The sequence below is a fragment of the Eretmochelys imbricata genome, chromosome 2, assembly GCF_965152235.1.
Source record: "Eretmochelys imbricata isolate rEreImb1 chromosome 2, rEreImb1.hap1, whole genome shotgun sequence".
NCBI classification, from domain to species: Eukaryota; Metazoa; Chordata; order Testudines; family Cheloniidae; genus Eretmochelys; species Eretmochelys imbricata.
In genome coordinates this window covers 7454176-7475121 of record NC_135573.1, presented here as the reverse complement: position 1 = coordinate 7475121, position 20946 = coordinate 7454176, and the positions used below count along the sequence as shown (strand labels likewise).

The following is a 20946-nucleotide window of genomic DNA, read 5'->3' as shown; positions in this document are numbered from 1 at the left end:
CAAACTGCGAGTACGATGTTTCTTTTTCTGGGAGCACTGTATGGTTCTTTTTCAGTGGAGAGAGCATCCCACATTTGGGTTACCTTCTCCACAAAATATGTTGGCAGTTCTTCACAGCATGTGATACTGCCTTTTGGGGGTAGTGAGAAGGCAAACCAAATTGATGAAGTAATTAGCCTTCCTGAAAAGTTCTGCAGGTTACTTAGCGATTTCAATAACCAATGAGATATATGATCTTTTTCTTTCAATCACGGCTGTTGAATAACAGCGTGGTGAGCCATAAATGTCTTTTGGCACAGTATGCACCCCAAGGGAGAACAGGTGCTTAGCAGGGACACAGCATGGCTGAAAGCAGAGTACCACAAGCAATCCAAAAGCTCTGCTTTCCTCTTCACTTGGGAAAAGAACCATTGCCCTTGTCTCATGCCAGAGCTGTTCAGATTAAATTCATTATTCTCAAAGTATTTTGGACTTTATTTTCAGCACAGTACTTACATCAGGGCCATTGCACAAATCTTAACAAAAGCATTGCGCTTATCTACCTTCAAAAAACCCTACATTAAAAGAACTCTAAGATTGCAAAGTGAAGCACCCAAAAGTTAGGAAATGCTGGGATTAAAGTTGCCTGTGCAACCTTAATTCAGCCCTCTTGTGCATATGCATCATGACAGTCTAATTACATGATCACATACCATTTTTTTTTTCTACCAGACATCTGGCTTCATTCAATGCACAGAATAGGCAGTATTCCTTTGATGGATAACTATTGAATATTCCATTTGATGCTCCTCATTCAATGTGTGGTCCCTGTGCATTATTTATTGAACCACAACCAAACTCAGTGCTTGAATACAGAATTATTACTTTCCTCATGAGCTTTTCACTGATCCTGTCACGGTAGTTTACAAACATTATTCAAGTTTCAGAGTAACAGCCGTGTTAGTCTGTATTCGCAAAAAGAAAAGGAGTACTTGTGGCACCTTAGAGACTAACCAATTTATTTGAGCATGAGCTTTCGTGAGCCACAGCTCACTTCATCAGATGCATACCGTGGAAACCCACTTCATCAGATGCATACCACGGTATGCATCTGATGAAGTGAGCTGTGGCTCACGAAAGCTCATGCTCAAATAAATTGGTTAGTCTCTAAGGTGCCACAAGTACTCCTTTTCTTTTTGCAAACATTATTCAATATATCTTCACAACACCACTGTGAGAACAGGTGGTATTACTGTGCCCATTTTACAGATGAGGAACAGAAACGAAGGCCCAGAAAAATCACCCATCTAATGTTGGGCAACCAGAAAATGAGGAACACCCAATTCACAGCCAGCTGTGAACATTTTGGTTTAAGTGCCTGGTCCAACCTCACACAGAAACTGTGTGGCAGAGGCAGAAATAGATTTCAGTTCTTCAGGGCAGCATTCAACTCCCTTAACCATGAGACTATCCTTTCTCTCCCTGCATCCTCTGGATCATTCATGACACACCTTCCAACTATTGCAACAAATAAGGCAGAGGTCCTACCGACAACAGCCTTCTTCACTACACAACCCTGATTTATACCCAGAGCACGTCCATCTTGTGCATTGAATGAGGCAAGGGGTCCTGTGGAAGAAACAACATGTGACCAAGCAATTAAAGAGTGTATCATCATAATGCATATGCAAAAGAGGACCAAATTAAGGTTACAAAAGCATCCTTGATTATGGCCTTTTGAGTGCTTGATGATGCAACCTTAACATTCTTTTAACATAGGAAAGTACATCCCAAACTAAGTTTTTTAAAGCTTAAAAAGTTTTAAAGCTTCAAAATTGGGGGTGGGGGACACCACCAAATATTTAACTCTGTGGAAACATATTGTCCCCCACATGGATCATCAGCAGGGTTGGGATCTTTAAATCCACAGCACGGTCCTCTAACCCTTGAGTTAATAAAGCAACTGATAGCATTAGAAGGCTATCATCTTTTATGTAGACCTGCCACTAGAGGGGGATGGAGGAATACACATTGCCAGGACCACTGAATTATGTGCACTCCAGCCCTGGACACCGGTGACCCTTTGTGACAGAATGAATATGTCTGTAAATAAAATAATATTTAATAGCCAAAGAGCTTGAGGGGGTGTGATTCAGATTTAGAAAAAACTCCATCAAACCAGGTGAAATTACCCTACTCAATGAACAAGTGAACAAACCATTTTATTTCTGAGGCAGGCTAGTCTCTGAAATACAACCTCAGGGGTGTGTTGTTAATCTTTCAAAAGGCAGCTATTAAAGGTTTTGTATCCCCAGTGGGCCATCTCTTAGGCCTTGACTAGACAAACCTAGAGAAAAAGCAGCAATCCCCTTACCTTACCCCACTTCATTGTACATGTAGGTAATTCAGAAAAATTGTTTGCAGAGTGGAGGTGGTTGGTCTTGAGTAAGATGGGAAGCCTGGCTGGACACAAAGCTGCGGCAGGGTGTGGTGAGATCTCTGAATGCATGAAAGACAGCTGAGATTCACTTGCTCTCAGAACAGGATGGGGTTGGAACTGCAGTCAGACACAGATTGCTCTTTGGAATACTTAAGGACTGTGTTTTCCCTCGGTAACTTTCAGTGAGAATGCCTGGCCTGGTTTAGCTTATGCAAACTATAAATCTAGGTATGTTATGCAAGGCATTTTTAACTCCATTTTTTTGTTTTAAAATAATCTTGTTCTTACTAAACAATCTGCTGTTGTGTGTGGAGAAGGTTCACCCTGAAACCCTCAAAAGAGGGGTTCCAGATGGCAAAGAGGTCCTGGAACTTAAACCCCAACACTCAGACAATCAGACAGGGGCAAAGGCCTCCATTCCTAGTGAAGCGTGTTGCAAACAGCTGTGGCAGACAAACAAGTGGGCTGATGCCAACCGGACCGAGGAAGCGACAAGAGTTGGCAGTGACTGTGCTGGCTCTAGAGACCTATCTTGCAGGGTCTTTCATCACACACAAATACAATGGAACCTATTTATTGTGAAGCCCCCCTCTTCCCTCCCCCCCCCCACCAATTTCACTCTAATCAGAGGGATGTAGACACAAAATACGAAATCAGAATGTGTGGCACTTTTATTATCTAAATAAAATTCTACTCAAATGCTGTCTTCACGGTAACACGAAAAGTCATAAACTTAACCAAATGTTCACTCATTGCTCCCTGAACATTTTCTGGGTTAGAGGATACTCAAGGAGAAACGTGTGACAGCCTCAGAACAAGGGGGACTGGGTGCTGAGGAGGGGGAAAGAGATTAAACTGGAACTGTTTGCTGCAGAGCTAGCACGCACAGCTCAGAGGTCTCTTCTGAACAATTAACAAGGAGCAGCACCGGAGGAGCAGCTGACTATACCGCATTTCTCAGGTAAAACACCGCCTGCCATGAATAATGTACTAGGTAGCGCTATGTCAGAATGGCAACTACAGTGCTGAACTGTTCAGTGCATCCAGGAGGCAAGGGAGCTATGCCTAATACAGCCTAGTGCATGAGCGACATCTAGAAAGTAACATGAAGGAGGATGTGCCTTTTGAAGTTCTTGGGAGATTCCACAGGAGGAAGGACTCTCTGTGCCTGACCAGGGACTTGAACCCTAGACCCTCAGATTAAAAGTCTGATGCTCTACCAACTGAGCTAGCCATCTAGAAAGTACACACCTGCCAGGTGGCTAAATGAATCATAGAATAACAGAGTTGGAAAGAAACTCTGGAGGCCATCTAGTCCAACCCCTTGCCCAGAGCAGGACCAATCCCAACTAAATCATCCCAGCCAGGGCTTTGTCAAGCCTGACCTTAAGAACTTCTAAGGAAGGGGATTCCACCACCTCCCTAGGTAACGCATTCCAGTGTTTCACCACCCTCTTAGTGAAAAAGTTTTTCCAAATATCCAACCTAAATCTCCCCCACTGCAACTTGAGACCATTACTCCTTGTCCTGTCATCTGCTACAAATGGAATAGTTACATTCAGGTAAACACACCTGTTCTGTGCTGGATGTTTCAGACACACCTAGACGTTCTGTGTGGATGAAACATCAACAAAAAGCAGCAGCCCGGTGGTGAACAATCAGCAAGGCCACTGAAGGCTTGAAAAATTACTTCAGTCCCATCCTCCTGTTCCAGAGGGTGTTGGCTACACTATAGGATCTTGGCAGGGTAAAGTGGGGAGAAAGAAGGTGGGAATCTTGGGTTCCATCTTTAAAAGGAGAAAATATAACAGGGAATAAGAGCATAGGTGCTGAGTTTTTCTTTTTCCGAGGGGTGCTCCAGCCCCGGATTCTGCCATGAGATATACGTCCCATGAGTTACATTCATAAAAAGGAGGATAGATTTTGTTTTATTGGCCATTATAAAAGAGGCATTTTAATAGGAAATTGCACCACACTTAGAAAAGCTATTTTAGTGTGTATACAATGAAAATGTGTGTGTGTTAGTGTTAGAGAGAGACACAGAGAGAGACTACCCAAATCTGCTAGAAGTGAGATGTAACATACTATTTTGTACCATTTTATGTGTGCTGACCCATGTCAGTTTTGACACGATAATAAGCTGTTTTTAGCTATAAATTTATGTCTTCCCATTTTCCTCTCTTCTCTCCTCCTCGCTTGACTGTTCTTGGCAAGAAAAACCTACTTCAGCTTCCAATTCTGGCCATCATATTCACATTACAAAAATAATTAACCAGTCGTTTTCCTTTATCCACTCACCATCCTTCTCAAACCGGCACAAGGGAAGTTTTATAAAATCAATACACTTCCTATAAGCATTAATCATCAATGTGAAGTATCAAAAAGGAGTTGTGCAAAAAGTTGTCCAGCTTTATAAGGGGTGTGTGGGGGGAACATCATAAGAACATAAGAAAATAGAAGAGAGAAAATAGATGGGAATAATATGGAACAAGAGAGACAGAGATCCACAGCAATCCAAACTAGACTCACAGTCCATCTCGCAGCTCTTGTGTATCATTCGATGTCCCAAGGGATCTAAGGGTTCTTTCCAAGGAAGTCACTGTCAACACAAAAAGAAAGAAAAGAGAAAGAAATGACACCACATTTCAGACAAAAGTATTTATATTTTTAAATGGGGTTTCTTTCAAACTCTTTTGCTAATAACTAACGTATGGATAAATAAAAACACAGAACACAGCAAGAGCTGAAGGTCCAACAATACTAACTCCAGGAGAGGAAATTAATAATGTGGAATAATCCTTTTGCATCTTGAGGGTGTATTATACACATTTGTTATTTGTATAGACCATAACTGTACAAAGAGATTTACAACAATTCAGATAAACCAAAGAAAATCTCTGCCCCATAGACCGTACAATTGAACAACACAAGCCCAAGAGTGCCCTTTGGTCATTTTCTGTGGTACATTTTCTAAAAAGATTCAGAGGAGGTACAGAAGAATGCTTGGTTTAAATTAATGATCTAAGGATAAGGAGTGGCGTGAAAGGAGAAAAATATGTAATAGAGGAAGAAGAGGACGGAACAGTCTAGTATAAATGAATTAAAAGGAAGAAGGAGGCCATGCAGGAGATAAAGCTGGAACAGAGTTCGGGAGCATATGGAAAGCAAGGCTAATCTAAATTTTATGTGGATAATGAAGAGCCAGTGGAGACAGTCAAGCACAGAGATATGGTGAGAGAGTAGCAGGAAAGGAAAATGACCTTTAAGGTAACCTTAAATGAGCTCTACTCCACACTCCAGAAGAATAAGGTCACTGTCAATATGTCCTGTGACCCCCTCAAGTTCACTGTCAATATGTCCCGTGGGAAAATTAGGCCGTGTCTCCCAAATACGGCATTCGGTTCAACTCCAAGCATGTCTGACCACTGTTAAACATCTACCCCAACTGTACAGCCTGAAAGACTGTTGGTGTCCAAGTAAATGTACTTTTCACCCTGAATTCTAGATGCAGATTTGAAATCCTAAAGTAAGACACCCCACAAAGGACACATGGGCTGCAGAGTCAATTGGCTGCTACATTAAAGAGTCTACATTATTTTTAATATTTAAGAACAAAAAGGTAAATCTCACATTCATGGTATTATCAGATTAGTCCAGTGGATCCCAGAGCATAAGAACATAAGAATGGCCATAATGGGTCAGACCAAAGGTCCATCCAGCCCAGTCCTGTCTGCCAACAGCAGCCAATGCCAGGTGCCCCAGAGGGAGTGAACCTAACAGGCAATGATCAAGTGATCTCTCTCCTGACATCCATCTCCACCCTCTGACAAACAGAGGCTAGGGACACCATTCCTTACCCATCCAGGCTAATAACCATGAATGGACTTAACCTCCATGAATTTATCCAGTTCTCTTTTAAACCCTGTTATAGTCCGAGCCTTCACAACCTCCTCAGGCAAAGAGTTCCACGGGTTGACTGTGCGCTGAGTGAAGAACTTCCTTTTATTTGTTTTAAACTTGCTGCCCATTAAGTTCATTTGGTGGCCCCTAGTTCTTATATTATGGGAACAAGTAAATAACTTTTCCTTATTCACTTTCTCCACACCACTCATGATTTTATAGACCTCTATCATGTCCCATCCTTAGTCTCCTCTTTTCCAAGCTGAAAAGTCCAAGCCTCTTATTCCCTCCTCATATGGGACCCATTCCAAACCCCTAATCATTTTAGTTGCCCTTTTCTGAACCTTTTCTAATGCCAGTATATCTTTTTTGAGATGAGGGGACGACATCTGTACACAGTATTCAAGATGTGGGCCTACCACTGATTTATATAAAGGCAATACGATATTCTCTGTCTTATTCTCTATCCCTTTTTAATGATTCCTAACATCCTGTTTGCTTTTTAGACTGCCGCTGCACACTGTGTGGACGTCTTCAGAGAACTATCCACGATGACTCCAAGATCTCTTTCCTGATTAGTTGTAGCTAACCTAGCCCCATTATATTGTATGTATAGTTGAGGTTATTTTTCCCAATGGGCATTACTTTACATTTATCCACATTAAATTTCATTTGCCATTTTGTTGCCCAGTCACTTAGTTTTATGAGATCTTTTTGAAGTTCTTCACAGTCTGCTTTGGTCTTAACTATCTTGAGCAGTTTAGTATCATCTACAAACTTTGCCACCTCACTGTTTAACCCTTTCTCCAGATCATTTATGAATAAGTTGAACAGGATTGGTCCTAGGACTGACCCTTGGGGAACACCACTAGTTTCCCCTCTCCATTCTGAAAATTTACCATTTATTCCTTCCCTTTGTTCCCTGTCTTTTAACCAGTTCTCAATCCATGAAAGGATCTTCCCTCCTATCCCAATTCAACCTAATTTACGTAAGAGCCTTTGGTGAGGGACCTTTGGTGAGCAGCACTGAGGTAGTGTAAAAATGGAACAGCCTGCAGCCACCTTCTTCTTTAACCCAGTGATATAGCCTCTGGATTCCACAGCTCCCACATGCAACTGTACATCTTCATCCGAGCAGCCTTCCATTGAGCGAGAGAGCGATAACTGCTTGCTGGGATCCCGAGTCTCTGCAAACCTCACACCCTTGTATTAGTGACTAGGGTGGCTGCAACTGCATGTTGATCTCCATGGGTCACACTTTGTCCATCCTTATACAACAGACATTCATTTTTCCCCACTCCCAGACGGTGTGCGTTCATTCTTGTCAACCCGCACCTTGTTAGGAACACCAAAACTGCTCTACCAGAACAGATCAAAAAATCAATTAGCCTCAAATCCTGTCACCGACACTGGCCAATGCCAAATGCTTCAGAAGAAGGCATAAATCCCCGGTAATTACCTCACCGAGGATTTTGTTTGTGGTTGGTGTGCCTTAGTATGCAACTCCCAAGGAGCTAAGAAACAACATACATTGCCGCTTTCCACTCACCCATGCTCTCGTTCATCTCCTCCCCCGAGTCTCATTCCATCCCATTCTGTTCCAAAGAAGAGGCTGGTCACAAGCCGTGAATGTGAGGAGGCATCACGCGCCAAGCCAATGATTCATCCAAATGCTGAGGTTTTTATTCAGGCAAAAATCCCCCCCCCCTCCCTGTGTAATAGGAAACCATTGTGCCTGAGCCCAAATCCGTCCCAGGGCTCCGCTCCCTCCCCTGTCCCATCAGTGGTTTCTCCTTGAGCTGGCATAAGCCATAAAAAACCATCATGGCAGTTAAACTGCCACTCCACAAACACTCTGTGCTCCCCTCCCTTCTGGTGCGCACGAAGGGCCCACGTACAGAATGCAATGCAGGCCAAGGCCGATTTGCAGACAGTGTGCTGTTCTGGTCACCCCATATCCCCCTAATCATTTTTGTTGCCCTTCTCTGTACCTTTTCCAATTCTCCATTGGAAATGTACAGAGAACGGAAAAAAAAAAAAAAAAAAGAGTAGGGGTCTGGAACAGCTTCCATATGAGGAGAGATTAAAAAGACGGAGACCGTTCAGCTTGGAAAAGAGACAACTGAGGGAGGATATGATAGAGGTCTATAAATCATGATTGGTTTGGAGACCGTGAATAAGGAAGTGTTATTTATCCCATCACATAATAGGCAGCAGGTTTAAAACAAACAAAAGGAAGTTCTTCTTCACACAACGCACAGTCAACCTGTGGAGCTAATTGTCAGGGGATGCTGCGAAGGCCAGAACTATAACTGGCTTCAAAAAAGAATTAGATCATTTCATAGAGGATAAATCCATCAATAGCCGTTAGCCAAAATGGTCAGGGATGAAAGCCCGTGCTCGGGGTGTCCCTAGCCTCTGTTTCCCAGAAGCTGGGAGTGGGTGATAGGGAATGGATCACTTGATTCTGTTCTGTTCATTCGCTTTGAAGCGCCTGGCATTGACCACTGTCAGAAGACAGGATACTGGGCTAGATGGACCATTGGTCTGAACCAGTATGGCCATTCTTATGTTTATGAGGGATGCGGAGGCACCAAAGCAGGACTGGCCTGGAGCAGTGGGCCTGATCTTACATGTATCTGAGTATCCTTATCTCCCATGGGAATCAAGGCGATCCTGCACCTGGCAGGATCAGGACCTGTAAAAAGCCTTCAATCAGGCCAGAGATCACCGTGAAGTGGCAAATTACAGTAGGCATAACCCTGCAAGTTAAGAGCAGGCTGACCTCCACAATAAGCACCCTGGGCTCTAAGGTAGTTAGCAAGAATAGTTTAAACTCTCATCCAAGGCCTCATCCTCTTGTATCTTGACTGCTGCAACCTCCTCCTTCTGGCCTCGATAAATCCCATCATGCCACACTCATATCCATTCAAAATGCTGCAGCAAAGATCATTTTCCTGGTTCTTTGCTTCAACCATGTCAACAACAAAAAATGCATCACGCTATCACAGGGGCAGGAAGTGGTAAGGTCGGTCCTCCTTCACAAGTTACGCCCTGCCCCACTTCATTGTGCAGTTTAGTCTCCCAAGCTGCAGGAACACGTCTTTTGAACTTTGCCAACCCAGAATGTTCTAGATCTTACAGGTACAGTCACCAGAGTTGTAAAAGGCAACTCAGGAGGCTCTTGCTGGGGAGGGGAGACACTGAATGACTTAATTATATTTTAAAAGCTGAGTTCCAGCTTCCATTCTCATCTTCCTGTTTCAGTTGTTCAGGACTTCCTCATACAAATTCCATGTTTTGTCTCAGCCGAAGGGAGTGATTTTTTTTAACTTTGAGCCAAAGAGGTGCTTTTGAATTTTGCAACTGGGAAAAACAAACAAAAAAAGCTACCTTTTCCATATGTTCCCATTGGAATGGCTGCAGCTAGAAACTTGACTTGTTTTGCACTCCACAACGACTTAAGATTTATGAAAATCAGTCCAGCAGATTTTTAAAGCTAACAGTGAGACTCTTGTAAATCAACAACATAAGTTGGCTTTTATTACTTATGTTATTTAATCTATGCCACAAAATATACAAGATACAGAAAAGTGACTAAGTTAAATCCAGAAGAAAACATTTTTTTGAATGTTTGATGTCTGAACCTCAATGTTGAATCAACAGTAGATTTGTTTATTTTTCCTTCTTGCATTTAACATATCAAGTATGTAAGCACTTGACAAATACACAATGAAAGACACTAAATAAATACAGGCTATTATTATTACTTATCTCGTGGATTTTCTCAAGACACTCTCAATGGTACAAACATATATACATCACTGGTTGCTCTAGTATCTTAGGTCATGAAAAAGAACAGATAACTGGTATGGACTCATCACCTGACTGTGGAATTGGAAGCCAGGAAATCCTAAATTCTAATCCTTGTTCTGACACTGTCATAAATATAAAGGGAAGGGTAAACCCCTTTAAAATCCCTCCTGGCCAGAGAAAAAAATCCTCTCACCTGTAAAGGGTTAAGAAGCTAAAAGTAACCTCACTGGCACCTGACCAAAATGACCAATGAGGAGACAAGATACTTTCAAAAGCTGGGAGGAGGGAGAGAAACAAAGGGTCTCCGTCTGTCTATATGCTGGTTTCTGCCGGGGATAGACCAGGAATGTAGTCTTACAACATTTAGTAAGTAATCTAGCTAGGTATGTGTTAGATTATGATTTCTTTAAATGGCTGAGAAAAGAATTGTGCTGAATAGAATAACTATTTCTGTCTGTGTATCTTTTTGGTAACTTAAGGTTTTGCCTAGAGGGGTTCTCTATGTTTTGAATCTAATAACCCTGTAAGGTATCTACCATCCTGATTTTACAGGGGGGATTTCTTTATTTCTATTTACTTTTATTTCTATTAAAAGTCTTCTTGTAAGAAAACTGAATGCTTTTTCATTGTTCTCAGATCCAAGGGTTTGGGTCTGTGGTCACCTATGCAAATTGGTGAGGCTTTTTATCCAACATTTCCCTGGAAAGGGGGGGGTGCAAGTTGGGAGGATTGTTCATTGTTCTTAAGATCCAAGGGTCTGGGTCTGTAGTCACCTAGGCAAATTGGTGAGGCTTTTTACCAAACCTTGTCCAGGAAGTGCGGTCCAAGGTTTTGGGAAGTATTTTGGGGGGAAAGACATTTCCAAACAGCTCTTCCCCAGTAACCAGTATTTGTTTGGTGGTGGTAGCGGCCAATCCAAGGACAAAGGGTGGAATATTTTGTACCTTGGGGAAGTTTTGACCTAAGCTGGTAAAGATAAGCTTAGGAGGTTTTTCATGCAGGTCCCCACACCTGTACCCTAGAGTTCAGAGTGAGGGAGGAACCTTGACAGACACTGACTCCATCTGTGACTTATCCAAGCCACTTCATTATTCTGTGTCTTAGTTTTGCTATCAGTAAGGTAGGAGTAATATTTCTCTCTCTCGTAGGATTAATTCATTGATTTGTAACATACCTTGACGGTGAAAACTGCTACATAAGCAATAAGAATTACCCTTTTCAGGAGCCTGGGTGGTGTGACGAACTGTATTGCCACCTTGAGGTACTGGGGATGGTCAATTTTTTTCCATTACAACTGGTTTTTAATGGAAAACTGGGCTTTTGACTAAAGATTTTTGTTTTTCATGAGAAGTGTCCGCTTTTCCATGGGAAATTCCAGCTTTTCATCAAAAAGCGGAACACCTAAAAATCAAAAGGGTTTTGGTTCAATACCAAAAGTTTCAATTCCAAAAGCCGCCCAAGGGAGTTGTAGTTCCCAGGTTTTCTGACCCTATCTTCCCAATGAGCTAGCTATGCACCATGGCTGCTCAGCAAGAAGGGGGACTGTTCTGCATTATGGAAAATGTAGTCCAGACAAAGCCCAGCAGCCCATAAAGGAGAATGGGAGCACAAGGCACGCAAACTACAACTCCCATGAGGCACCATGGTGGCATTTCCTAATCTATTTTCTTTCTTTCTTTTTTTTTTTTTTGGTTTTGAGTCAAAAGTCTTGGTTGAATTTTTTCCAGTTTAGATTTTTCACTAAAAATCAACAAAAATATTTATTTTTAATTTCAACATAATTTTCTATGAAAAAATTCTGACTAGCTCTAACTGGAAATGGAGAGAAAGAAGAAAGCTTGCACATGAAAGGAGGGGGAATATTAGTTGCATTCTCCATAAAATCTCTGCCAGCTGGCTGGAAAGACCCAAGAATAGAACAAAGCCTGTTTGGTCCTTGTTATCTTTCCCAAAACCCAAACAACCAATAAAGCCTTTTAATTTAATTAGCATGTTTTTAATTACAGGAGGAGAAAGAGTATCAACAAAACAGTGAAGTGAGAGGGTCCTAGCTTACAAACTTCATCCATCCACCCCACTTCATTCTTTGATTCAATCTCCCACCGACACCAGCTTCTTCTAATGACAAGTCTGCTGAGCTCTGCATCCAGAATGTTTCTGTTCCTAAAGGCACAGTAAACATTCACTGTCATCACAGTTCGTAAAGCTCCACACACCCAAGTCCCTGAAACACAGTTCAGAAATTCCCACAAATTCATGCTGCAATATGACCCTTTTAAAGTTGTCACGGTCAATGAGATCTTGAGTCATCCATATAAGTGCCAGGCACAGGCTGGAACAGCTGTAATAATTAATGCATCCAAATGTCAGAAATGAGTCATATATTGGAGAAGTGAAGACGTGAACTTCAGTAGGGGTCTCAGCCAGTTGTCCCTTTTTTGCCCTCTCTCCCCGCCTTTTACCTCCCATGTATTTTTTCCATCTTGCACACTAGGGATGAGATATTCAAAACAACCTAGGGGATTTGGATGCCTGATGCAGTCTGTGATGAAGTGACTCACCAGCCAGTGTGCTATCTTGTACCTGGGTGAGGCATTATTCTTTTGGGTTATTTTCTCTCTGTAACCCCATCAACCAACCATTTAGATTTTGTGGTGGTTTCCTTTGTCTTGTGACTTGGCCCTCCAGCCAGGTCACATTTTGTCTCACATCTTTTTTGGTTAATCAGACTTCAACTCAACAATAGTCCCAAAACAGGTCATCAGCCTTGGTCTAGGCCCAACAAAGTCCTTCTGGCCCTTGTATTTGGGATCTTTACACTAGTTTCTTCAGTGAGGTTGTAGGGAAACCCATTCCCTCACGCTATCCTGTGTTCGAGCCCAGAGACCTGCAACAAGCAGTTAAGGTCTGTCTCATTGGATCTTTTGATTCTTCCCTGGGCTAATTCCTACTCTGACCTGCCTTCTCAGGGGCCTCACATTGCTGGCAGGGTCCCATTATGCCAAAGGAAAGAGAACTATTCTAACAGAGATAAAGACTGGCACCAGCCCTTCTGTCCCACAGTTTCCACAAGGGTCCATCAGTCATCTATACTGCTACTCCAGATCCACAGGAAATCTAAGGCACCTTGGCTCTCTGTTGTGCTCCACTCTGGGAGCTGAGAATGAGAGGTCTATCCATCGCCCAGGACTGGGGCCTTCAGAATTGAGTTTCTCTCTTTTAATGCTCCTCCTCCAAGTCTGGCGTGCTTCACAGGAACAGTGGGGTGCGGCATTCTTAGTCCAGATCTGCTCTTTAACCCTTCCTGTGTAGTGAGGGGTTTGTATACCCCCAAGTCATCCTTTGATTTGACTGTAAACCAGGGTCACCTCCCCACCTTCACTTATCTCCTTTGGGCTTCCCTAGGTTGAAATTAAAAGGTGTTCAATAGTAACAGGATCACCTGGGTATCTTGGCCAACACTTCCTCTTCTCTACGAAACAGGATCTAGTATCCACAGCGGTGTATGGACAATTTGATAACACAAACAGCTGCCGCCTTTGCTATACATTCACCTCGGTGCCAGCATCTCACTCAATGCTTTGTAAAGCACTTGGAGATGCAATAATATGAGAGCCCCGAAGTCGTTACACTTTAGCTAATAATTATTTTTTGTAGGATATACAGAGAGGTCCAAAGGATAAATTGAGAGTTTTCACTAATGTCCGTTAGCTTCTCTAACAGCAGAGTTTAACCTTTCTAGAGGTCTCCCACGTACGATAATTTCCTCCTGGGTTTTTTATATCCACATTCTTAACAAATCAATCTAAAGTGCAATCTATATATCGCCCATTTCCAAGATGAAACATGACAGCTTCTAAAAATATTTCAAGGCCAATTAGACCTTCAGAGAAGAACTCAATGCAGCAGCAACACACAGTATGGTACTTGCCATAAGGAACTCGTCAGATAACAGAATGAGTCAAGGCGGCCTACGCATTCTCAAATGTACTCAATTGATGAGAATGTATTAGGGTTATGTATATCATTCAAGTAGGAAAGAAGTAGTTCATCATGATGATATGTTTTTGACTTCTGCAGAGAAAACGATGGCAATTCAGAGTGAAGGCTACCCCCTTAATGTCTTCGGACTGCCAAACTAGGGAGATCTATGGAAGACAGGCTGATCTGATCTTCCATGGGTTCTGTGTAACAGCAGCATAGATCTTTGATATTTTGTATTTTAGAGCAAAGAAATTTGTTTGAGACAAGTAATATGTCAACACCAGTTGCAGAGCCACGGAAAGGCCAATTTTGGACCCAATACAGTGGCGTTGCTTTTAAAGTGTCACAGGCTCTTTGCTCAGTGCAAGAGCATTTGGGCTGGGTGACCCAGAAGTCATTTCTAGCTTTAGCATCAGCAGTGTAGTTGAGGATAAATGTGGGTAAATGGAGTTTACCCACTTCTCATTTTGGGGAATATGAAGTTTAATCTTTTACCACTACACCACTGATCAGTATATGTGATATTTAAACACAGTGGGGCAGATCCCCAGTGAGTGTAACTGACGTCACAGGAACTGCACTGATTTGTGTAAATTGACGATCTGACTCAGAATATCCATATATTCTCTCGGAAGCTTTAAAAGCAATTGGTCCCAAAATGGCTACCAAAATTTTAGAGCACCTCGGGGACAGTACAGAAGCCTTTGCTCAGCCCCTCGGATCAAAGAAATGGGATGCACACTGCACCAACCTGTCATGTGACATCATTAACAAGCAAGTAGCAGGAATCTGAGATAGAAGATCCCTATTAGAGCATTCTGATGCTCCAACCGGCCAGTGCAGGATTGCTCCCTCCAGTACATTCTTTAGTGATTAGTCCTTCAGACATGATCTACCGAACCAATTCCCTTTATTGGTGGCGTTTATTTTCTTTATTTATAAGGCATTTACTAGGTGGCAGCTAAGTGCTGCTCAATTAAAAAACAAAAGAACACAAACCCCTTTTTAAAAAAGTTACTACAAAAGTCCCCAATCAGCTAAATGTAATCCATAACCTTGGAATTAAAAAAAAAATCTGGCCCAAACACAAAAGCCGATAGTTATCAGGCAAACCTCCTTACCCACAAAGAGGACAGTTCCTAAACATCAAGAGGAATGAGGAAAGTAGACACAAAAACACAGGGAAGGGGACCAAAACATGTCTTCAAAAATATAGGCCACCTAAACAAGCCAAACGTTTACTCTCATACTACATATTTCTTAGACACCTAGCATCATGATTTCTAAGCAATGAGATAGCAAACTAGCAGAATATAAATTGCATCATCGCCACTGGCTACAGCTATGATTCAAAATCCTCTAACTCTACAGGAGCAAGTGAAGCAATAGGGAAACAGTGATGCCTTGTGGATAAAACACTGGGCTGGCATTAAGAAGACCTGGCTATTCGTGGCTCTGTCACTAGCCTGCTGGGTAACCTTGGGCAAGTCACTTCCCTGCTCTGTGCCTCAGTTTCCCCATCTGTAAAGTGATACTGACCTCCTTTGTAAATCACTTTGAAATCTATGGATGAAAAGCACTACATGTTATTCTAATAGGTTGAGTGCCACTAATTTTTCCACAGATCCTCTTCCAGCTTTTTGTTGCATCATTTTACCTAATTTTGCTGTTTCACCAACCTCATGCTAGGACGTTTTCCCCTTGCTGGTCGCACCAATCTTTGTAACAGCCTGCCTTCCCCAGGGTTGTGAGTGCCAGTGCATAATCTCAGTAAGAGCAGCTGATCACAGAAGGCAAAAATAACTGCAACAACATCAGTGACCAGTACAGCATCAAGAAGCTATTTTATAGTTATCTCTTCATTCCAAAGGATACCCAAGTGCTTTAAAAGCATTATAAATTCATAGATTTTAGGGCCAGAATGAACTATTCTGATGATCCAGCCCATCCTCCTGCATAACACAGGCCATAGAATTTCATCTTGCAGTTCCTGACCATCACTTGCAGTTGAACAAGAGCTACATTTTACAGAGACATCAAATCTTGATTTAAAGACTCCGAGTGATGCCGAATCCATCATGCCTCTCAGCAAGCTGTTCTAATGCTTGGTCACCCTCATTTTTAAAGTTTGATTTGGTCTAGCTTCAACTTCCAATAACTAGATCTTGTTCTGCTTTTGTCTGCTAGATTAATGAGCCATGTACTATCCGTTATCTTCTCCCCTCGTAGGTATTTGTAAACCTTGATCAAGTCACCTCTTGAATTTCTCAGTAAGCTAAATAAAGAGAGGCTTTTTGTATCTTTCCAGTCCTCAGTTCTTGAGGCTCTCCTCTGAACCCTTTCCAGTTTTACACCATGTTTCATAAAGCATTGGCACCATTATTCCAGCAGAGGAATAAAGAAATCACTTCAGACAGCACTGAAATGCAGACACTAGTGATGGAGAACACAACATCACACAACAGCAGTTCAGAACAAGAAGTGAAGAGTACTATAAATACTTGAAAGTTCAGGCAGAATTCAGTGGTTACATACAAAATGAAATCGGACAAGGATATTTATGATAAATCCTGATCTCTTTTGAGAAGTGTCACAGATTCTGAAACGACCGTAAGCAGCCAGAAACTGAGGTCTATATTCAATCTGCAAGACTAACCTTAGCACCATGCTGGGTCATGGTATCGGAACTCGTTCGGAGGAATTTCACCCCCTTCTGCAGCACTTGGCTTTTTCCTGGAAGTACATCCTCTGAAGCAGCAAGAGTCCCATTGCTACCACAAAGCATCTCAAAGATTAGCAGGGAATCCATTCTTTCTTATTGCTATTCAGCTTGCTAAGTGCATGATTCCTCACCCCCACATATATCACAAATGCTTTGTCTACACTACAAATGCTTTCCTGCTATAGCTATACTGGTACAGCTATACTGGCAAAGACCCTGAGTGTAGACATAACATTAGCTGTGCCGACAGAAGCACTCTTCTGTTGGCATACTTGAATCTACACCAGAGAAATAACCAGCCTAGTTATGTTGGCCAGGGCCTGTGGCTTTTTCACACCCCTGACTGGCACCGCTATGCCAATAAAACTTTGTAGTGTAGAACTGGCCAAAGGGAAATTGCTGAAATTTCTATTCTATAGCAGAGATTCCCTTAACTTTGGGACACCAGGAGCCGCAAGGACTGCATGACAGGGTTGCTTGTGATGGTTGGGGAGCAGGGCTTGACAGCCCAGGGTGTCACTTTCAGTTTATATCTTATGTGCCTAATGCTCAGGCTTCAGAGTTACAACAAGCCACTGGCAGGGGTCAGGAAGGGATGTCCCTTCCCCTGCAATGTATTCTGGGAGGTTGTTGTATCTTCTTCCTCTGAAGCATTAGGGATGGCCACAGGTGGTGACAGGACACTGGACGGGGTCGCACTGAGCATTCTCTCTCTCTCAAGTGCTTGGCTGGCTGGTTCTTGCTCATATGCCCAGGGTCTAACTGATCGCCATATGTGGGGTTAGGAAGGAATTTTCCTCCAGATCAGATTGGCAGTGACATTGAACAGGGGGTTCACCTTCCTCTGCGGCGAGTGGGTCAATTGCCAGGATTATCTGGGTCTCTCTCTCTCAGTCATTGTCCTTCCACTGCAGGGTCCTCATACACTGGTGCTCCTCAGACTCACTTATACCCCTTGGTCTCTGCTGTGGCACATAAATGACTGATCTCCTGTGGGTCTTATTTCCTTTGTTGTTGGATTTTGTGCGTGGATGCTGGTGGCCTGGGATACACAGAAGGTCAGACTAGATGATCAGTTGGTCTCTTCTGGCCCTGATCTTTATGACACACTAATTTGCATAACTCTATAATCAGGATAAACTCATTGATCCTCTGTGTTATTAATGAAATTGACTCTTTTTTTATTTTTTCGGTGACAGGTTCAGCATCATGCAAGTTTTACAGATGGGGAAGCTGAGACTCAGAGATATTAAAGCCTTGCCTGACGTCACACAGCAGGCCTGTAGAAGAGGCAGAATTGAATTCTAGAAGTCTTGACTCCTAGTTATAGTGACTTGATCCTATTCCTTACCTACCTCAGTTCTTATGATGTGTCAGTCACTGCAGGCACAGGGGAGAGAAACCAGTAATTCTGACTCCCAAGCCTTCTCTCTAATCATTAGAGAGCACTTCCCTCTGTCATTCGCTATCTTACAGCTGAATCTTACAAGGTGCTGCAACCTCACCTCCTATTACCTTCGAGGAGTGTTGAAGGTCCTGAGCACCTCTCAAAAGGCACTCAGCACCCTGACCTACTGGGCCCTTAGGAAGCAGTATCCTAAACAGACACATGAGGAATTACCAGGAACAGCATTCCCATTTGATACAGAAGGAAGAATAAAGGAAATAGTAGCTGTTTTGCAAGCTAATATGACAGGCTCTGAACTTTGCAGCATTGCAACACTTCAAAGAAGCAGTGTAGCTTGTTCCACCTTTCTGCCTTCCAATTCCTTATCGTAACAGATGACATAATTAAAAATAGAAAAGGATGCCATCTCAGTAAGGATGGGAATATCTCTCTGCCTATTTAATGCAACATATGGGGGAATATTTTTACATCTTATAAAGAAAAGTGTATTGTACGTGTGCTGGAGCTCATGAGGCCAATCAGCAAAAATGCATTAATATCTGCTCCCCGACAAGAGGGCTTGCTGAACGCGGTATACATGCTTACAAGTCATCAGCAGGACTGCATACAATTGACTAGGAAGCCTTTCATTATACGCACCATTGGAGTTAATTCGGAAGATGTTGGCTGAAGTTTCCTGAAACAATTCCTGGAGTTCGTTGGGATCGATCTGGGTGGCTGCAACAAGACAAGGAGGAGAGCGCATGTTAATACATCTGGCCAGCGTATCGCCGTGCCTTGCTTAGCAAGAGACTAACATCAGAGCGGAGTCTCTGAACCAGCATGCACCAAAGAGAGGGACATTTATCATAGCTTTCTCCCTATACTTTGTTGTGGTGGTTGTACATATTTAACAAACACACAGTTACCTCTGAAAGTTAATGGGCTGAAAGTGAAACACTGGTTCTAACAATTATAGGCCCAAATACAACCTCATTGAGGTAAAGGGGAATCCCTCCACTGACATCAACAGGCTATGGAGCGGAGACAGAGCATTTACAGGGGCAGGTTTTTATAGGCTGCCTTTCTTTATGTGCCCATAATTTGCAGGCACAATCAACTGTAGTGCAGTTTTCACCCACAATTATTTTGGAGGCAAGTGATTCTATTTAGGCACCTAGGCTGATAGTTTCCGAGCTGCCTAAGGCATCTGGATGCACACATTCCCATACAAATGAATAGGAATAGGACATCCAACTCCAATGGTGGCTCTGAAAATCTCACCTCCGATTCCCTGATTGTAGCCACATGTTGCACATGCAACACTATGATTATTTAAATATTTGTATAAGACCCTTTTAGAATCATTGCCCCATTGTGCTAGGTGCTGTACAAATACACAGTAAAACTAGCCTCCCACCCTGATGCATTTATTATTTAATCTGAGACATGACACAACCATGTGCACCCACCAGACTAGTTGAGGCTAGGCTGAAAACTCAGATCCTCAATCATCAAAGCAGTCTTTAAACATAACTCACCCACAACGTTCCTGTCAAGAAGTCAGGCAGGTGTGAGAAAGTAAGAATCCAGCTTGACCCTGAACAAGGGAGCATTTGAAGGCGCGGCAATTAGCAAGGACTTCTTTTAGAGAGAGAGTGAGCATATTCGATAAAGGCAACCAATGAGAAATGAACACAATGCCTTCCTTACAACGTCTCTTTGCAGAATTGGATTACAGTTTAACAGGCCTCTTTGTGTATACATACATGGCCTCACACCCACACCCCTAAGAGATAGGGTGGATGAAGGCCAAATATGGTGCTGAACCTCTAATTTCATGCTCCCCCCTAAAAAAACACTGACCTCCCCGGGCAAACCTTTCCCCATCTCCTGGCCCCAACAGACTCTCCATCCCAGTCTCCCCAGGTGGGATTTTCATCTTCCTTCTGCTCCCGATTCCTTGTGCCTGCCCGCATATGCAGTAACCAGATAGCCAGCTGGCAGCAATCAGCTGTGCTGTAGTCCCTGGTGACCTCCACCTCGCTTACTGGTCTGCCTGAATCCCTTCTGTTAGCACCCAGTTATGAAAGAACATGCCTATATCTGTCCCTGAGCAGAAGGTGGCACCAGCTGGTATGAACCAGAGTTTTCCCATTTCCCACCTTTAAATTTATATGAAAATCCCTATCCCATCAATGTCCTCACAGCCTCAATAGCAGAAAAGGAGGGGTAGGAGCAAGTTTGAACAGGCATCCCCATGATTTACTTTAGCTGGCATTTCACTAAGAGGTACATGGTTAATTTTTTAATTCCTTCCTCATAATTCAATTCCTTCAACTTTTCCCTTATATTTTCATTCTAACTTGCAAAAGCCAGGAATTACGGAACAGAAGTAATCAGGTCATGCTCAACTCTCTCCCCAGAAATTTAATTCATTCACAGCCTGATCCAGTTCCCATTAAGTCAACGGCAAAATTTTTAATAGTGCATTATTAGCCCTTTAGTTCTTTGCTGAGGGCATCAGAACTGTGGGTGACATTACAATATGGTCCCTGATTCAGGAAGGTCCCTGCATAGGGCTACTCGTGTACTTATAGTTAGGTACATGATTAAGTTCATTACTGAATCGGGACCCAAGCAAACTGAGATGTACTCAGACAGGCGTGTCTGGTAAAAGACAGCTTAGTCCCCAAAGTGAAAACGCTGACAACCCAC

General features: G+C 42.7%; 1 protein-coding gene and 1 non-coding gene across 17 annotated transcripts in view; both read right to left on the bottom strand.

Moving 5' to 3' along the window:
- The window catches only part of TSNARE1 (t-SNARE domain containing 1), a 710453-nt gene that overhangs the window by 398931 nt on the left and 290576 nt on the right, over window positions 1-20946 (bottom strand). For 15 of the 16 annotated variants that reach the window (XM_077809735.1, XM_077809733.1, XM_077809719.1 and 12 more), the window contains 2 exons: window positions 18889-18966; window positions 4949-5018 (listed from right to left, as the gene is read on the bottom strand). In XM_077809735.1, coding sequence (XP_077665861.1) covers window positions 4949-5018; window positions 18889-18966 — 148 coding nt within the window. Of the gene's footprint in view, window positions 1-4948; window positions 5019-18888; window positions 18967-20946 lie in introns of those variants that run through there. The other variant, XM_077809734.1, reaches the window with a different exon arrangement.
- TRNAK-UUU (transfer RNA lysine (anticodon UUU)) lies at window positions 3585-3656 on the bottom strand. Its single transcript has one exon. It is a non-coding gene; the product is annotated as a tRNA-Lys (tRNA).